The following is a 21,465-nucleotide window of genomic DNA, read 5'->3' on the forward strand; positions in this document are numbered from 1 at the left end:
AAAAAGGTATTAAAAAAAGAAAAACATTTTTAGAAAGAATTTTTATTGTATTTTATATTTATTATAAAAGAATTTATAATTTTTTTACAAAATAATGTTAAAAAATTGAAAAACTGACTAGTAAAAAATATAAATGGGAAAAAAAATTGGACAAAATTTTAAGACCAGTTTCAAAAATATTTCAAAAAGCAATAAAAAAATAATTTAGAAACGTGTTGTTCCTCCATTTGTTTTCAAGCACTCGTTCTGGGATTGAATTCATTAAAGTTTTGATTACTTCATCAGGCACATTTTTCAAATGATGAGAGATAAAAGATTTCAAATCTTCCAAATTGTAAAGTTGTTCTTTACCAAGCTTGTGATCAAGCCACGACCATAAATTCTCTATTGGATTCAAGTCTGGACTATTGGCAGGCCATGGAAGCACTTGACTTTTATTAGAATTGAACCAATCGCTAACAACATGCGCTTTATGACACGGCGCATTATCTTGCTGGAAAATAAATCCATCTTGCAACTGCCATAAATCAATGCTAGGAATAAGTGAGTTTTCCAAAATTTCGATGTACCTTTCTTTGTTGAGTCTACCATCGAATAAATGAAAAACGTTAACTCCACAGGCACTCATACAGGCCCAAATGCCTATTGAACCACTGCCTTGTTTTGTTTGTTTCAAAATGCATGACTCATTGAACCGTTTGCTTGGAAGTCTACGCAACATTACGCGACCTTTTCTGTTGTCTACCTCAACATTCATTTTATCACTAAAGACCACACGGCTCCACTGATCTGTTGACCAATTTTTATGTAGTTTGCACCACTCTTTCCTAGCAAATTTTTGTTTTTTATTTAAGCGTGGTTTTTTTGCAGCATCACGCCATAAATAATTTAAATTTTGGAGGACCCTTCGCACAGTTCTAGGGCTTGCTTTCAGACCATTTGACAGTGTCCATTTCGTAGACAAGTCTGTAGATGATGCTTGTCTGTTTTCTTTCATTAATCTCACTAACGAGCGAACATCACGGTCATTTGAAATTTTATTGCGTCCAGTCCTATGACGATCATTAATTGACCGGGTCTCATTGTATCGTTGAATTATGTTAATAATGCAAGGGTGAGACCTTCGGAGCTTTTCTGCTATTTGTCTGATGCTATAGCCTTCTTCTTTTAATACAAGAGCCGTGTATCTATCTTTATCTTCGATCTTTGCACACATTTTTGCAATATTTTTATATCCTTATTGCAATTCAAAAAATAAATGTTTATTTTATATCGAAACTCAGGTTTCGACATTTTATTTTATAGCCAACGTAATAAGCAATTAAGACAGTTAAAAAAAATAATGCATTATTATTTTTAATAAGTGCAAATTAAAGATTTGAAAGTGGTTGTTAAATTTTGTCCAATTTATTTAAAGAAGTACTCATCAGTTTTTTAATTAGATTAAAAAAATTATACCACTTTAATCCGTATGTTTTAATTAACAAGATATTAAAAAAAAAATTTAATATGTCAATTAGAATCTTCTTAATTTTAATTTAAAGAGAAACCAACTAAAAAATGAGTGGTCTTTAATTTTTGGCCACCGCTGTATATGATAATATTAACAACACAGTTTTTAAGTTATTTTTTTAATTTTTCAAAATTACTTTCAATCTATAACTACTTAAAGGTTTGTGGCATTTAGTTTTAACTTCATCTTTATAATTCTGAAAAACTACAAGTTTTTATCCTCATGAAAAACCAGTGATTTTCATTTTCATGAATAACCAATAATTTTTATCCTCAAAATTATGGATGAGAAACCACTTTTCCAACAAACTGCCTAGACTTATATGAGATCTGCCAGGTTGTTACTATAATACAAAGTTATTAGAAACATTATTATATAAATAATAAATCATTTTTAACTGACCTACTTTCAATGAACCACTGTCTTATTTGATCCTGTAACTTCTCTTTGATATCAACTCCTTCAAGATCTCTTATCTTCTCTTTGGTTTCAACAAGAGCCTGTTCATATTCTAATATATTTTCTTTCTTTACACTACGTCTATATTCGCAAAGTTTAATTAATTTATCAGCATTTTCAGATTTATCCTCATTTTCAGGTTTCTAAAAAAAAATTAAAATTAAAAGCAAAAAAAAAAGCTTTTAGTTCATCAGTATATAATTTAGCATTAAAATTTTAATTTCTATGTTCAAACGTAAAATACAATTCAAGATCAATGATAAATTTAAGGTTTCTAAATTTTAGGCAAATTTTTCCACAGTTCAGTTTGCTATAAATGTTTTTATCAGTGCAATCAGAAGTTGATTTTTCCTTTAAATAATGAATATTCATTTTTTTTTCAGTGTTTTTACAATGATTATACTTAAACTTTATTGCAATTAAATTGGGTAGAGGGGTCAAAAGAACTTCCACAATTTCAACATCTTCACTTCCAACAAGGCTGCAAGCAACTAGTTACCGGCGCCCTGACCCCAGCTAAAAGTAAGACTTTTTGCAAACCCAATATGTTAATAAAAGTTAAATCAAATAGCGCATTGTATATATACATATATATATATATATACACATATATATCAGAAGCTATTCTATTTGATAGCGTCAATCATATTTGGGTGTCGTCCAAATTAATTAATTTTTTTTAAAACAATTTTTACGGCAAATATTGTTTATTTTTGCAAAAAAAAAAACGATTTTCTGCTAACGTTTGCTGGAACGAGGGTGTACCACCGCCCAAATTTTTTTCCTAGATTAGGCCCTGTATATATCTATATATATATATCTATATATATATATATATATATATATATATATATATATATATATATATATATATATATATATATATATATATATATATATATATATATAAACATCTTTGTTTCCAACAAGGCTGCAAGCAATTAGACCCCAGCCTCAGCAAAATTAAAAGATCTAACAAGGGTTGACAGCTGGGGCTAAAAAAATATATATATATATTTTATATATTATTTTATACTTACATTTACTATTTATTTAATACTGGCATTCATTTTTATATTTTTAACTCTAATTTACTTGCAACCAAGCAATCACTATTAAGTTATCAGTTACTTTAAAATAGAGAATAGGTTAAGAAGCTAGGAAACAGTTAACTGAAGACTTAAAAAGTTATAGGTTTTATAAAAAAAGAAAATATGAAGATGGGTAAGAGTTATTAGGTTTTTTTGATGTGCAAAGAAAAAAACTGAATTAAAAAAAGTTTTTATAGCATTAAGCACCAGATACAGTAAAAGAATAAAACTTATTGAATAAGAAGGCAAGTAAGAATAAGTTTTGGTTTATTGTAATAGATATGATATCTTGTTTAAGCATGATATGACTATGATTAGAGAAACAGCATAAAATAGGAAGGCTAAAGTCTGATGATAATGATGATGATGATGATGATGATGATGATGATGATGATGATGATGATGATGATGATGATGATGATGATGATGATGATGATGATGATGATGATGATGATGATAACATTAATGATGATGATAATGATCATGATCATGATGATAATGATGATGGTAATGATGACTACGATGATCATGTTGGTCATAATGATGTTTATATATGCATATATATACAAAATATAACATGAATTTTGAATAAAAAAATATACTTAGGATGTATTATTGTTTATGCAGCTCTGGTACCCAGCCCCAGCTATATTTTATCAAATCCAACCCTGACCTTAGTCAAACATCAACCCTGAATGCTTACTACAAGCAACCGCTATTAGAGTTGGAAGTTACTGGAAGAGAAAAGATATAGTTTATAGGGCAAGATAACGATTGACAGACAACTTTCAAGACTGCAAAGTAAAGCAAGATGAAGGAAGCGAATTCCAAAGAACTGATGTTAAAGGAAAAAAACTAGATGATTAAGAATTTTTGGAACACCTAGGAACACTCACAGTATAACAATGAGACTTAATTGAATGACAAGTAACATGAGAATGAATTTTAGTAGATGGCACAAGAGGCACTAGCTCTTTAGAGCAGTGCTCATTATAGTATTTATAGAAAAGAAAAAAAAAGCAACATTGCAATGTGATAATAGTTCAAGGTTGGCTGCAAGAACAGGTCCAGCTTTGTTTACAATGCAATTTTACACCTTGTTTAAAAGAGAAAAAGCATCATTGGAAGATCCACCCCAGATAGGGCAACAGTATTCCATACAAGAACAGATTTGAGATTTATAGAGATAAAGAATAGAATCAGGAGTAAGAAAGTGACGAGCACGATAAAGAGATACAACCTTAACAGATTTTAATTTTGCAATGGATTCGATATATGGTTTCCAAGAAAAATTGGAAGTAAGAGTTAATCCATGAAGGGTAGATGACTCTTCAAGTATATTACTGTTGATAAATATAGGAAAATCTAGAATATTAACTGAAAAAAACTTTTTATCTGAATTAAAGTTCACCAGTCACTGTGAGCTTCATGCTCTAGCAGAAGTGAGATCCTTTTTACGCATAATGGTAGTATCATCAGGGAAACAACTCCATCTTACATGTGAGAATAAATGGAAGATCGTTAATGTAAATTAAAAAGAATATAGGGCAAAGGATAGGCCAAGTATAGAACCTTGAGGAACCCCTGAAGTTACAGGAAGAGTACTGTCCATCAAATAAAACTTTTATACTACAATCTGAATCCTTTAACTAATGGGACATTAGTTAAAGGAGTCAGATCACTCTTCAGAGTTTCTGAAAATAGGGATAACATTTACCGTTTTCCAGCAGGCTGAAAAACAAGATTCTGATTAACACTTGTCAAATAGTTTTGAAAATATAGACAACAGCTCTGGAGAACACTTCTGCAAGACTATAACAGGTATGTTGTTCAGACCACAAGCTGTAGAAGAGTCTAAGCAGGAAATCATTTTAGATACAGAAGCTGGAGTGACACGAATGTCAAGCAATGGATCAACCTGTTTGTCGGTTATATCAGGCAGAACGCAACTATTGATATCTAGAGATGATATCGATGAGAAGTTTTCAGCAAACAATAAAACAATAAAAGATTCCATGCCAGCCAGAATTCAAGAAATTAAGTAAGAAGCATATTTGTCAGCAGGAAGACAAAAGAAAGAGTCCCAGTCAGCTTTAAGGTAGTTGTAAAAGGTACAATAACAAGGGGATTTTGATGATGAAGAAGAATGAGTAGCAGTTTTAGAGGGATCAAACCATGACCAGAAGTACCTTAGGGTAAATGTGGAGAAACTGAGCACTGATTAGGATCAGAAACAAGACATAAGTCGAGTAAAAAAGGTAAATAATTCAAATTGTCTGGAAAGCGAGTTAGAAAGTTAACTATTTGAGATAGAGATTAAGAAAGAGTTGTGGACCTTAACACCTGAAGAGTCACTGACACTAGAGCCAAGCCATTCAGTGTGATAAGCATTCAAGTCACCAACAACAACAATATTGGCTGAAGCATAAAGAAAAAAGGGTTTTGTCAAATTGATCAGAAATAACATCAAAAAGAGTGCAGTCTTGTCATGAAGGAGAGTGATATAGAACAAAGAGAAAAGCAAAACAGTGAAGTGGTGCTAAACAAAAGCACATAAAAGAATAGTCAGTAGATTCAAAACTAGTTTGCCAACAAAAGGGCGAATTCTTATGTATGTAAATACACAGGCGAAATGTGACTATTGGAGCCTTTATGAATTAAAGGAAGATAACCATCAACAATAAAACCACAAGATGAGACAGCCGAACTCTAATTAGTCTCACAAAGAGCAAGCAGGTCTGGTTAATTTTGCAACAGAAGAAGACTTCAAAGTTACTTCAAAGACCACGAATACTTGTGAATGATAGCTTCAGAGAACTTGGTGAAGACAATGGGTTACTGAGTTTTATAGTTTTTGGTACTTTAGTCATTTTTAAACTTGTTAAAGAACTTGACTCAAAGCACAGATAGTACTCAGTACACTATATAACAGTCCAAGCAATTGCCTTAATACAATTGATGAACCCTAAGCTGTAACAAAGGGTTCCAAATGTGGCCTCAACAATGCACACCAAAAGTATGAACAGGGACACTATCCATGCACAACATGGCACTGTTAGTACTCTGATATTTTGCATCTCTGAGAGCTACTACAGAGTTTGCGAAATCTCACAACAGGGTGGGGAAAAAATTCTCATACAAAAATATAAACAGCAAAACAGCAAAAGTTCCTGTGCAAGACGAGAAACAAATTACACTTTAATTTAAAACAAAATAATACTGAAAAATACTAAAAGAATACGAAGGAAGAATACTAAAAACACACTATATATTGAAAGAAAACACCATACAGATAACTTTTTTAAATTATACTTTTGTACTGGAACTTTTTCCGCACCCTGTGTATGTATATATATATATATATATATATATATATATATATATATATATATATATATATATATATATATATATATATATATATATATATATATATATATATATATATATATATATTATGCAAAAAAATAGATGTGTGCTTTTTTTAACTGTTATTGTTGTGATAAAGTATATAAAAAAATTTTTTTTATAGTTTTAATTTAGTTTATGCTGTGGTGATAAATAAATATATGCTTACATATTTTATACATTATATATAATGGCATTTTTATCTATATATGTGTTAAAAAAGCAAACCATTCCGATAAAAATAAGCTCTTCTTCTCTTAAATTTTTTACAATGTTTCGAGCCATGAAACCTCTCCATGTCTAAAAGTGAAAAAAAAAAAGTTCCATAAATTTTTGTAATTTCTATCGTTCCTCTAGATTTATTATAACTAAAAAACAATAACAGCAACAAAAATTTTAGTGTAATACTTTATTCTTTATGTTACCATTACTCAAATAATATTTAGTAAATATCAGTCATTACTATAATAATGTTTAGTGAAACCAGTCATTACTCAAATATCATTTAGTAAAATCATCCTTTACAGTAATAATTTTTAGTGAAACCAGCCATTACTCAAATTATATTTAGTAAAGTCAGCCATTACTTCAATAATGCTTAGTGAAACCAGCCATTACATTTGATATTTTTGGGTGCAAAATAAAAGATAATTTTCTGAATATCTCTTAGATATTCATCTGAGTATGCATCTTTTAAATATTCTGAACTCATATCAAATTTGTATCCAGTCTTTTTTATTGTACCAAAGTTTTTCTATTTCTCTTTTTTATATTATATCCTGTTATATTTTATATAACAGAATATTATATAAGTTATTATGAATTCAGAATTCAGCTGATAAAAAAAGAATGTTTCAGAGCAAATATTGAGATAAATTAGATATGTGAAATATAAATATGATAGTGATTCAGTAAAGCTAATAGTAACACAATATGCTTATATAATAAACATAATATGCTTGAAGCTATCACTACCATTCAGTCAATAACCAACACTTACATGTAAATCAGGAACTGAATTAAAAAAACTTTTATCCAAATTTAAGACTTTAACTTTTGTCTTTAGTATGACATTTTTAAACATAGAAGTATTGCAATTTAATATTCATTGCCTTAAACTCTAAAAAAAAATAACCAAGATATATGCAGATGACGCCAAAATAATGAAATGCTTTCCTGTGTATCAACATCAAAATTGATTTATTGGAAAAACTTTAACATCGTGCAACTCAATTAATACCAATTAATTAACTATGAGAATTGTCTAACACAGGGTTGATAGATTTAAACTAAATGTTTTAAACCAAGGGTTTAAACCGATTGAAAAAATATCAATTTAAACCAAACTATTTTTTTTTAAACAACCTTAAATTTTCAGAAGGAAAGTAAACCAGGGTTGTGTTTACAAATAGACTATATCTTTCATGTAAATGTGAATGCACTTATTTAAATAATAAAGATGTTAAAATCATAAATGCTTTTAAAATTACTTTCTTATTTATATTAAAGCCATGTAAACATTTTATTTAGCAGATCAGCCAATTTATGAAATAGTTTGTCATCCAAGTTGGTTAACGCACAATCAGTTAGCAGCTTTAAAGCAGGTCTTGATTGCTGGATAAACAGCAATCAAGCAAATCAGCTGTCATAGTATGTTAATAGCACACTCAACATACCAGTTACAGCAATTACTAATACTAGTACTAATTTTCAAAAAGTACAAAAAAAAACTTTTAAAAAATGAAAAACATTACATAAACATTTTTAAATAAAAGAAAAATTGTTTACAATAACCTATTACTATTACTAACTTCTTGAAATAACCATTCTAACCTTTTGTATTTTTATAGCTGCGTTAATAGGACTGATATTTGGAGGACTTCTTATAGGTACCAATTTATCTTCATCTTCCAGAAGTCTACAAGAAAAAAAAAAGTAAACAAAAGCTTGAAAGTAAGAAAATTGTATCAAACAAATCAAAAAATAAAAATGTAAACAAATAAAATAAAATATAAATACAATAAATAAAAACAAAATTAAAAAATAAATATATTGAAAATTGAATTGAAAATAACCAAATGAAAATCAAATCAAAAAAATCTGAAAAACAACTTGACTGATAACAAGTAATGTAAAAACTCAAGAATTACTGCATTCAGGAGTGTTGTACAACATTCTGTGTGTTTAACTAAATGAAACACTCCTTGTGTTTGAATATGTATTCATATTTAAACACAAGATATGATAGTTTCATTTGTTATTTATTCAAAATTCAACAGATTTTTTTTATTTGGTTTTTTATTTAAAATAATCATTTGCAAATCAAATGGTTTTACAGCCCTTAAATTAAATTTATGTCGCTCTTTAGGGTTTTTAGGGTGATAAGCTCTGGGTGAGGATATAAATAAGCCTTTTAACAAGTTTATCACTTGTATTTTTTATAAATTTTGATTTTTAAAAATAGTTATAAATTATTTTAGTACTAACAATACTTCATCCACCAGTTCTTCGAAAACATCTTGCGTTGCTTTTTGCTCAAGCTGTTTTATAAAAAAAAATATGTAAATATATATATATATATATATATATATATATATATATATATATATATATATATATATATATATATATATATATATATACATCATATATATATTTAATATATATATATATATATATATTAAATATATAAAATAAATATACAGCGTGGAAAATAATAGCCAGTCAATGGTTTAGTCATTTCGGCCTGACCGCCAAAAATGATAAAAAATATTATTTTAAACTCCCAAAATAAATTATTGCTGGTCAACCTGGTTGACCGGTTGAAAAAAAATTAGAGTTTTAAAAAATGAGGTTTGGCAAATAACCAGGATATATTTTGGAAAATCGATATACTAAAAATCCACAAAACCATTTAAATTTGGAAAAAGCCTTTAAAAAAGTTATATTGTTTATGATATGTTACTTTAATTCGCTTCATTGATGAATTTCATATATGATGTAAACTATATGAAGTAAATGTTTTTTTTTTTTGATTCAGTTATTTAGATTGCTTTCATTTTGTTAAAATCATTTTTATCATACTTTTCATTAAAAAAATTTTCATACAATAAAAATTATTATTATTTGAATAAAAGAATTTAGTATATTATTTTAACAGTAATATGATAATATATAATATATATGCTGTATTTAACTAAGAAAATTTTTTCTTTCATATAAAAAAAAAATTTTTTTTTTTTTTTTCATAAGTTTTTGCCTCAAACTGCAATAAATGAATGATTTATAGACAAATTTAAAATACTAATTGCATATTTGCACTTTTCTTTCAATAATTTTTCTTTATTCTATATATTTTAAATATATATATATATATATATATATATATATATTATATATATATATATATATATATATATATATATATATATATATATATATATATATATATATATATATATATATATATATATATTTAAAATATATAGAAAAATCTTGTTATATGTAACAGTAATTTTTTATATTTTATTTATTTTCTTCATAAGTTTTTGCTGCAAATTGCAATTAATGAATGAATGATTCATAGGTAAATTTAAAATTACTAATTGCATGTTCGCGCTTTTCTTTCTATAATTTTTCTACATTCTTTATATATTTTATATATTTAATAAAAACCTTGTTTTATGTAACAGTAATTTTTATAGAAGTGCTTCATAAAATGATTGTCTTTTTAGTATCAAATATTCAGTTTAAATAGTATCTGGGCACAAGAGTTAATAACATTATTTCTAACTAATTAACATTTGCAGTTTTTAAAATGATTTTAATAAGCAGAGATATAATACATTCAATCATTTTCCTTCTTTAACGTCGTTAACTTTAAAGGTTAAAGTTCTTATTTTAATATTATTTGAAATTGTCGTATGTTACTCAGAACATATCTCTCTTCCAACTGTACTTTTTTTTTTTTCATTCAATCTTTTCATTTATTTTTCTCTTAGCTTTTCTTGCCATTTGCAAAGTCAATAGCAATCAATGAATTGTTTTTAAATAAACTTAAAATTATCAATTGCGTGTTTGCTTATTTTGCTGAAAAATATATTGATTTTATTTAAAGTTTTTTAAAAGAAGTACAAACTCATTGGTTTTCAAGTATTTTTGTATTTATTAAGTTCAGTAATTAAGAACAATTACTAAAATAAAAACTTAAACTAGAAAATAAAAAAGTAAAAATTTTGACCATCCAAAAAAAACAATTGACTGCCAACTCCATGTGTTAGCCAGACAAATTGACCCCTCGCCTTTGATTTCTTATTTTCCACCCCGTGTGTGTGTATGTATATATATATATATATATATATATATATATATATATATATATATATATATATATATATATATATATATATATATATATATACATATATATATATTTATATTTATATATATATATATATATATATATATATATATATATATATATATATATATATATATATATATATATATATATATATATATATATATATATATATATATATATATATATATATTAGGGTGTGTCATACTTTGGTCAAAACTTAAAAAAAATCGTATTTTCCATTAGCATTATTAAAATTAATCTAACATATCAAATAATAATATCAAAAAATAATTTATTATTATTTTTATACAAGATGGAAGGAAGTTGTCAAAAAAGTTGAGTTTGGAAGCATTTCACAATATCTATTAGTGATCTTTAATTTAATCTAATATTAGTGATTTTTTCAAAATTAAAATCACCAAGAGAATCCTCACCCCTCCACCAACATCAACTGATGTGGAAAGGTTATTTTTAACAGCTGGAGGTATACTGAGCAATGAAAGAAACAAGCTATTACCAGATAACCTCGAAAAAATTTTGTTTTGCAGAGAAAATCTGCCAGTTGTTAACTTTCGCTATTGACTTATAACGCCAACGTATGTAATAAGTCTCAATTTGTGAAACACGTGGAATTAAATCGAAAAGATCTGACTAAAATATTTTTAACTGTAGATGGATCAGACAGACAGTATCCCGCTAAGGTTAAAGAACATTACACTGTTTGTTCTGATGATGGGAAGTATTTATTTCATTTCACACCAGCTAAAGAAGCAGAAGAGAAACATGCTGAAATTATAGCAGATAAAATCTTTGAGTATACTGAAATGAGAAAAATTAGCACACACTTAACAGCAATTGGTGGATACTCTACCAATGTAAACACTACTTGAAAAGGCGGAGTAATTTACTTAATGGAGCTATAGTTAGGGCAAAAGTTAAATTGGATTGTATGTGCTCTACACGCCAATGAGTTAAAACACATTAAAACATCTAACTAAATTGTTAGATAAAGGATCTAAAAGCATTAAAAATGGAGTGGACCTATTGGAAGCTTACTTGACGAAGCAACTAATCTTAAAATTAACCCTTTTCTTACTAAGATTGAAATTAGTAAGCCTCTTATTAACTTGAGAAATGATGTAGTGAAAGACCTTTCTACTGACCAATATTATGGCTATCAAATAGTTAAAGCTATACAAAGTGGTCATGTTCCTCAATGTTCATTAATTGGCCCTGTTAAAGGGATCCCAAAAAGCTGAGACAAGTTGTGTTTACTTTAAAGAGAATGATAAAAAAAAATGTTTGGGCAGAATTTTTTTAAGTAAAACAAAATAATAAATGTATACTAACAAAAACAAACTTTGTTGTTTTACTCGAAGCTCACTGTCTCCACAGTAGCAATTCTCTTGGAGTCTTTAAAATATATGCCACAATCTACAGATTTTATAACTTATTCAAGTGCGTTTAATTCCAAAGAGTTTTAGTAAATGACGTCATTGCAGAATTTTTTTTTTTGATCAATATTATTTTTTATTGTTTTATTTGTTTTTTAAAATAGTGTTATTATCAATCGTATGACTTTCCTATAAATTTTATAGGAAGCTAAACCTAAGAATACTTTTTTATAGAGCGCGAGAGCCAAATAAAATTAAGATTTTTATGTTACACTCTTAAATAAAATAAATATTACACTCTTAAATAAAATAAATATTACACTCTTAAATAAAATAAATATTAGACTCTTAAATAAAATAAATATTACACTCTTAAATAAAATAAATATTACACTCTTAAATAAAATAAATATTACACTCTTAAATAAAATAAATATATAAAAAAGTTGTTGATCACCTCATTATATATTCTGAACCTTTTTTTCTTTTTATGTAAATAATATGAAATTTTTTTTAGTTTATCTAAGTCATTTATTGCTATGACGTTTTTGTTCTCCTATCGAAATGACAGTTTAAAAATTTTTAAATTTTTAATTAATAAATAATTTTAGTAAACGACATCATTTATTAATTGTATTTATTAATTGTAAGAATTGTAAAATTTAGTTTTAAAATAAAACACTGTAAAATTGTAGAAGTGTAGAAGTATATAACTTGTAATTCTCTTTTGTGTGACTTTATTCTGAAATACTATAATACAGAAAATGTTACTAGTGATTTGAAAAAAAAAAATACAATTAAAAATTACAACCATACCCGCTAAATTTGCGGAAAAGTGGAATGCAGCCAATAGAACTATTTAAATAAAAATAAAAGTTGGTTAGAGGGCAATAATTAAGTATTTAATATAAATTTGCATCAGTCCTATATTTCAATGATATCTGAATTAATTACCATCAAAATAGTTGAATTCTTTAACTTATAGTTAGAAAATATTGTTAAGTCAGTTTAGTGGAAATGATAAATTTTGATGATTTCATATAAATATTAAGGTAATTTTGTATTTTGCATTTGTATTTTGATAACTAAACAATTAAAATGTCAGCAACTCCATACCAATTCGAACCTCTTTAAAAAAAGACAAAAAAAACCTGTATGGATAAAAGAAACGAAATAGTTGACATTCATATCAGCTATGAAAATTTGAATTTTGATATTGCTAAAACGTCAAAGTTAAGCCATTTAAGTGTTGGCGTTGGTGTAAATATGGATATTATAAAACTATGCCACTTAAAAAAAAAGGTCTTTGCTGCGTTGAAATAAAGGAAATAAATATCGCCTCAGATATTACAAATTAAGTAACATTCTTTAAAATATAAACTGATGTGCGCAGTATTAATAATAGTAATAATAACAAACATTAACTTTTTTGTACATAATGGCTATGTAAAGTAAAAAAAGTTTTTTTTTTTTTAAAGATTATCAATGCATAGAATGAAACTTTTTTTAAGATCATCAATGCATAACAGAGCATGAAACAGACAGCTTTTTATTAATTAAAGCAATAAATGTTTAATGACAATAATTCAAGACAGATGGCGATTAAAATTGTTATTGTGTTGAAGCGAGCGTTAAAATGCATATTTCATATTTCCTAATTTATATTTTGTATGTGGCAAGTAATTTACATTTCTCTTATCAAAAAACTAGCAAAATTGACAATGAAAGGTTTTTTGTTAAACCATTTCGATTTCAAAATTGACTAGATAATACTACACTTGTTTTGCATTCTTTGACAGTAATTATTTAACTTTAAAAATAAAATAAAATAAGCAATACATATTTTATAGGATAAATTTTATTAAATAAATCTCGCCTGATTAAATAAGTATTTCGAGAATCCATGTAACCCGATGAAAAGTTTAGCAAATAAGGGGTTGTCCATAATGTATGTATGCCTGAATTTTGACCATTCTTTACCCCCCTCCCCCATTCCACATTTTGCTATAGTTTTTTTGAGTACTCTCCATCTCCCTAAAACTATCTATGCTCTTAACCTACCTACCCAACATTTTATGATATTTTGTTTACATTAGTGTCTCCGTACTTTTATTATTGACCCCCTGCCCTCCATCTCATATACGCTCTTTGCATCCCCCTCTCCCCACCCAAGCGTATGTACTTCATGAATAATCCCTAAATACTGTTAATTAAACTTTTATAAGGTTAAAAAATACAAAGTAATTTTTTTAACAACCTTTATACGGATAAAAATAATTTAATAACAGTAAATACAACACACAATTAATTTACAGCAATAAACAAGTTTAAAATGTCTGAAATATTTTATTAAAATATTTCAGACATTTTAAGCTTTGCATTAAAAATTTCATTTTAAGCTTCGCATTAATATTTCATACAAAGTTCGCATTAAAAATAATATTTAATGCGAACTTCGTAAATAATAATAAAAAAATAATAATTTGAAATAACTAAAAAAGTTTATTTTTTTAATCATAATTTATGATTAAAAAAATAAACTTTTATATAATGATAAGTAACTAAACAAATTCTTTAATAATCTATAATGAAAAAAAAATCTATAATTTGCTAACAAAAAAGTTTTTTAAGATTTCTTATCAAAATTCTTCAATGACGTCATTTACTAAAACTCTTTTAGTCATTCCAACTATTAAGTGATCTGCTTGGTATGTCTTTTCCAAGAAAAAGAAGAGAAGTTCCAGTGTAAATAAAATTCTTGAAATGAGAGGAGAATGTGATGAAAATGTACAACTAGGAGACCTATCTGTTAGACCAAGAAGGTTACCAGATATTAACATTAAAGCAATTTATCTTAAAGATCTTATTGATTGGAATGAAGCTTTTGAACCACCATCAACTTGTTGCATGACAACTTTAAATATCAAAAAGTACTTTCTTAAACCAATGATTGTACCAAACTGGTGTTGCCACACTAAAGCTGTTGAAAGCTTGACAATGTTTAAGAAATAAACTTTATTATAATATTGCATTGTATTTTATTGTTCTAGTAAATATTTTTCATGGATTTATAAAAAGCATTTTATGTTTAGTTCTATAACACATTTTACCTTCTTTATCTCATTTTTACACTTTCAGCACAACCCTTTTTGCTGTTTTTATAAAAATAAATTATGGTTTTAGAAATAGGAAATGCTTTTAACAATTTTAAAAATAAAAAGATAAAAAAATTATAAACTTTTTAATTCCACTAACCCCCTCTCCCAGGCTTTTGGCAAAACATTGTCACTGATTGCCTAGTAGCTAAAACCTTTTTTTTTTTTTGTTTTATTACCAGTTATGAACTTTTAATGATAAACCTCACTTTTTTTTAGTTTTTCAAAAAGTATGACACACCTTAATATATATATATATATATATATATATATATATATATATATATATATATATATATATATATATATATATATATATATATATGGCTATTTCCACGATGGAAGAGATAAATTTTGTGTTTAAAAATATCTTTTTTCAAAAGGTTTTATTTCTTTAATTATAGTTTAAACACCTTAAAATTATTGTTAAAATAAATTTTGAGTAGAAAATGTTTGAATCGAGTAGATAAATTTGATGAATGTTAGCAACTGTTTGTTCTTTTTATTATTCGAAAAAGTGAGTAAAATTTGAGAGCGAGTTATTGCAATATTTTAAACAAAACATATCCATATTTTTGTTTAGAATCTTTGAGATTACATATATGTCTTGAGTAAAAAAACTTTTACTCTTTAAAAATAATTCAAGTGTTTTTTTGTCACATACACATCTGCAAAAATTATGTTGCGTCACTGAACTAAAAGCTAAAAAAGTTTAATTATCGCAATGAAATTATGCTTTATGGAGAGGTTTTTTTAGAAATTATATATTTTAATGTAAACTTTTAATCATTACTAAAAAAAAAATTGGTCAAAAAGCATTGTATTAACATATAGTTATAGTTTAAAAGCTGTTGCGTCACTGAACCCATCGATGGGATAATTAGCGTTTTATAAAATAGCGCGGTAAGGAAGTCAAAATATCATCCAAAAGTTCAGATTTCGTTGTGGGTTTTCAAATTTTTCAAATTCGAATAAATTTTTGTATTTTAGTATTGTGAAGGGCTATTAGTAAATATTAGTAAACTTTTGGATTTATGTTAACATTTTCTTATAAAGTTGTAAATTTTTAAGAAATGGAATCAAAATTAGAAGTAAAAAAAAATGTTATGCAGAATACCAAGCTAATTATGTTTCTCGGAATGCTGATAAAAAGAAAGAAATGTCCAAAGTTAGATCTAAGAGATATCGAAAAAAATTGAAAGCCGATCCTAATAAAAAAGCAGCTTATGCTGCTAAAGCAAAATTAAGAGTTTTAAATAGTCGCGCTTTAAAAAGAAAACTTTTAAATCAATATCAAAGACCAAGCTTATCTTTTAAAAACGTTCAACAAAGAGGAAAAGCATTGAAAAAAGTTTTAAAAGCACTACCAACTTCAAAGGAGAAACAATCTGAAATTCTTTCTATTCTTTCAAATAGCTCTGCTTGTAAAGATAATTCGGGTCTACCTCCAGCATGTTCAAAGCTGTATGGTCTTTCTGAAAGCGATGTTTTAGCAGTTGTAAACTTTTATAATGAAGATGAATTTTCCCAAATATCACCAAACAAAAAAGATGTCACTCGAATTCAATTATCTGACAGAAAAGCAAACAATATTCAGATACGTCATTTATATTATACGCTAAAAGAAGCTTTCGAGTTATTCAAGGAAAAGCATCTGCACATAAAAATTGGACAAATTTTGCGACCTTCGTCCCCGCAATGTAAAATCAGTTACAAAATTTCCGCATAATGTTTGTGTTTGTAGTTTGCATGAAAATATGCGATTTGCCTTAAATGCATTAACAAGATCAATTCAAGCGCCTTCAATCAAAGTTGGATCTGAAATGATAAATAACTTTGTTTGTGAACCGTACACATACGATTGCGCCTATGACAAATGCGTTGCATGCAAAGGTATGAAATAGTTCAATAAACACTTGCAAACTGTTAATACATTTGGTTTCGAAGTATCCTGGGACGAGTGGAGAAAGCCTGAAACTAAAACATATGCAAACATTGAAAAAATTTTAAAAAAGTCTACTGTAACAGAACTCATCCAACACATATCAGCGATGCGTGATAAGTTCGTTAAACTCGCATTTTTAAAGAAAAACCAATCAACAATTTTTAATAAACTGGTTTCGATGAGTGTTAATTCTGAAATTGTGGTAATCCAAGTTAACTGGGCTGAAAACGCTAGGTGTTTCAATCAAAATGAGCCACAAGCAGCTCATTTTGGTCAAAATCAAGTTTCTATCATGACCCTAGCAGTCTGGAACATTGAGTTAAAAACATTTGCTATAGTTTCAGATTCAACTGATCATATTAAGTCTTCCGTTATACCGTACATTGACAAAATCCTTCACTTTATTCCTGATCAAGTCAAAGAAGTACACATGTTCAGCGATAATGCCACTTCTCAGTTCAAAAACAAAAGCTTTATGGCTGCAATGGTTGTGTTTGAAAAACGTTTTCATAAAAAATTCTTCTGGCATTTCTTTGCAGCGATGCACGGGAAAGAAGTGGTTGACGGAATAAGAGCTACTGTTAAGCGAATCGCAGCCCTGAGAGTTAAAACTAGTCAATATGAAATCAGGTCAGCAGCAGATTTTGCGTTAGCATTACAAGATTTGCAAATATCTGTAATTCACATGTCAGAAAACGATACAAGACAACAAAAAAAATGAACTTGGATTTAGTTCAATTTTAAGTTATTCAAGAAAAATCAAAGGTATATCAAAATCACATTATTTTTATGTTCAGAATGATAACGTTGTTCCGATGCTATTTTCACCTGAGTATAATTAAAATTTATTACAAAATAACAAAACTTTTTAAAATGATTTTAATTTCGTCTTTTTGTTTCGTCACTGAACATTGCGTCACTGAACTGATAGTTTTTTTTCTGTAAAATAAAACGATATGAAAACTTTATTGTTTGTGGCTTTTTTTATGACTACCTTATTGCCAAATGAATAAATTACAACAATAAAATCTAATAAGTCAAGCAAGAATTAAAATTTCAGCGAAAACTTCATTTAAAAGTATGCTGATAAAAAAACACTTTTTTCCGCGTTGCGTCACTGAACTCATGTTTTAATTTTTGCTATGTAGCAGTGTTATGTTAATACAATTGTGTTTAGTTTACATTATAAAATTTTAATTCAAGATTGATTTAGAGTAATAAAAACTTATTTTTGAGTTATAGAAAAATTTCTATTAAAAAAAATCTCTCCGCATGATGCGTCACTGAACTATGGAATTGGCCATATATATATATATATATATATATATATATATATATATATATATATATATATATACACATACATATATAATATAATTTTATATAAATTTTAATAAAATCTTCTATAAAAAATTTAAACTCTATAAAAAAGTTCCACATTTTATTATAAAAAATGTATAAAAGAAAAAAAACTTAAAGGAATAACTTTTTAAATTCAACCTCAAAATTAACACTTGTGTCTTTCAAACAATAAAAATAAATATATAACATGAGTTTAAGTATATTTACTATTTATTCTAAGTATAAAATCTTAAACAATACCTGAACAAGTTTAACTTCTTCAACTTTCAGTTCTGTGTTTCCCTAAAGGAAAATAAACAAAAGATAAAAAAAATCATGAATGTAAGTCAAGTGATGTAAAAAAAAACTTACTACTTATGTAGAAGAGCAAGGCAGCAGTAAAAGAAAAATATTAGAAAGAGGTAAAAAAAAAATGATCACAAGTTGTCATAAACACAAAGCTTTATAAGATCGACAAGTTGTATAAAAAAATATTAAAATGAAATGTAAAAATCATTGTATCATACGAAGAGCTAGCATCAGCATCCATCAAGCATGACTCAAAACTTCTACTCTCATGCGTTTTGAGCAGTGTGTGCATTAAAGTTTTAATATCCTTATAGATAAATCGTTTTTCTTAATATACATCTAAAGTCTCCTGAGCAATCTAGTGGAGTACTGCTTACGTAAGTCACTTCTTTAAAATATTTTAAGTCCGGTAAAAATCATCATGATAACCCTGCTACTGGGAACTTATAATCCAGTACAACCTTCCTCATGTCCTACTGCCTTTTAGGAATCACTTTTCTAGGCAATTGCTAGAAGAAGAAAACTTTGAGTTAAAACACCCCTTTCCATGGGGTTTCTTGGTTGAGTTAAGGCTAGAGATAGTTAACAATAAAAAAACAAAAAAGTGTTAACTTCATCCAGCTACTGTCTTGTAGAAAGTCTGCTAAGCAAAAACTTTAAAGAAAGACTCTGTTGACCAGCCTCACACTCCTTTTATGTATAAAACTGCCATAGATGTAAACCTGTTCCATTGTTGTCTACTTAGGATAATGAATGTAAAATTTTCATAAATCTACTCATGGATTTTTGTTTGTGGTTCCATGACAGTGGCTATACAACTCTTTCTTCCATCTCCTAATGAGGGTAAAGCTCTAAAACTCAGCTTAATGGTTCTGAGGCCAGCTGCTAGTAAGATTTCCTGAACTTCGTGATAGCTCTCAGAGAGGCTAATTTTATCACCAGCTGTAAAATATCAGATTACATTGCCATGATGTGTGCATGGATGGTGTCTATGCTAATGCTTTTGGTGTGCATAGCACAACTTACTCTGCTGACACTAAAGTTAGCAGGGTAAGTTGTTTCTTATTTCTCAACCTCTTACTCAGTTTTTTTAACATCTTCACTTTCAACAAGGCTGCAAGCAACCACAATGTGACAATGATTAAAGGTTGACTACAAGAGCAGGTTCAACTATGTTTAGAACGCATTTGTGCACTGTGTCTAAAAGATATGACAACAGATATGACAACAATAGTCCATACAAAGATGGATTAGAGATTTTGCCCCTTTTGTGATTGGCAATTATAAGTGGAGTTTAAAAATACATTAACTTTTTGTTTCTCCACTTATAATTGCCTCCTACCTTGTCTCCTGGATTCAGGCAGGTATGGAAGCTTTTATTCTTTCTTGTTGGTTTAAAGTCAAGCCTCAATCTACCACATGGTTTTTACCTGGCTCCACATGGTTGATTTTCACCTTCTTTTACAGCGGTTATAAAGAGTGCAAAACTGTAATATTACTAACTTTAGGTTCAAAAGACTTTTAAAAAATCTTTAACATTAATAATAATTATTAACAGAGGTAAGTATCTCTTAACTTTGGGTCTTACTACCTCTACCAAGGATAAGGCAGAACCATTAGCAAAGATCTTTTCTTCCAATTTGATTCTTGAATCTAATGACTACAATCTTCCTACCCAGAGAAAAAGATTACTTCATTGTTAAACAAACAAATTACTCCGGCTTAAGTTTCTAAAGTTAATTTTCTTGTGTTATTATCAAGTTATTATCAGAGTTACTTTGATAACTAATCACTTTAATCTTAAATAACAAAAATCATTTTGAGTATTACACATTTTTGGATTATAACAGCATATACTCTAATAATAGTTTATATTTTTCATAATACAGTATATTTGTACTTTTAAAACTATTGAATCAATACCTCCAACTGCAGCATAAAAAAGTCATTTTCTAGTATACAACAAAGAACTCCAGAAGTTATTGAAATTGAAGGTCTGGAAATGAGTTGTTACTTACAGTAGCGTCCAAAAGTAATTGGACAAACACCTTTTTGGTTATATTTTCTCATTAAGTAAACATTTTTAAATGAAATTTCGCGTAAGCGTGTCAAATTATACTACAATTATGAAAAACAAAACAAAAATTCCCTTTTGGGAGTAATTACTCAAAATTTTGCTAAAAGAATGGAAATGATTGGCTCAAAAGTAATTGGACAAACTAAATTCTAATAATGTTGATATAACTTAAACTATTTTAACTTCTTTTTCTGAAGCCAGATTTTTATAAAAACATTCATCAATAATTTGCAATGGGACATAATAAATATATAAGCGAGGCAGTGAAAAACCCGAAATCAACAACTTTTTGCCAAGATAATGTTGTTGTAAGATCGTCAAAGGCAGATCCGCGCAATAGTACTAAAGAAAGTCACATCAAATTTCTTGCTCTTATGCAACAGTAAAGCGTCGCTTAAGACAAAACAACC

At 27.5% G+C, this 21,465-nt stretch overlaps 1 protein-coding gene across 3 annotated transcripts in view; it reads right to left on the reverse strand.

Moving 5' to 3' along the window:
* The window catches only part of LOC136082228 (dynein regulatory complex protein 11-like), a 96,215-nt gene that overhangs the window by 50,423 nt on the left and 24,327 nt on the right, over positions 1–21,465 (reverse strand). For all 3 annotated transcript variants that reach the window (XM_065800787.1, XM_065800788.1, XM_065800789.1), the window contains 5 exons: positions 18,931–18,972; positions 8,959–9,011; positions 8,305–8,389; positions 6,700–6,771; positions 1,916–2,115 (listed from right to left, as the gene is read on the reverse strand). In XM_065800787.1, coding sequence (XP_065656859.1) covers positions 1,916–2,115; positions 6,700–6,771; positions 8,305–8,389; positions 8,959–9,011; positions 18,931–18,972 — 452 coding nt within the window. The remainder of the gene's footprint in view (positions 1–1,915; positions 2,116–6,699; positions 6,772–8,304; positions 8,390–8,958; positions 9,012–18,930; positions 18,973–21,465) is intronic.

The sequence above is a fragment of the Hydra vulgaris genome, chromosome 07, assembly GCF_038396675.1.
Source record: "Hydra vulgaris chromosome 07, alternate assembly HydraT2T_AEP".
NCBI classification, from domain to species: domain Eukaryota; kingdom Metazoa; phylum Cnidaria; class Hydrozoa; order Anthoathecata; family Hydridae; genus Hydra; species Hydra vulgaris.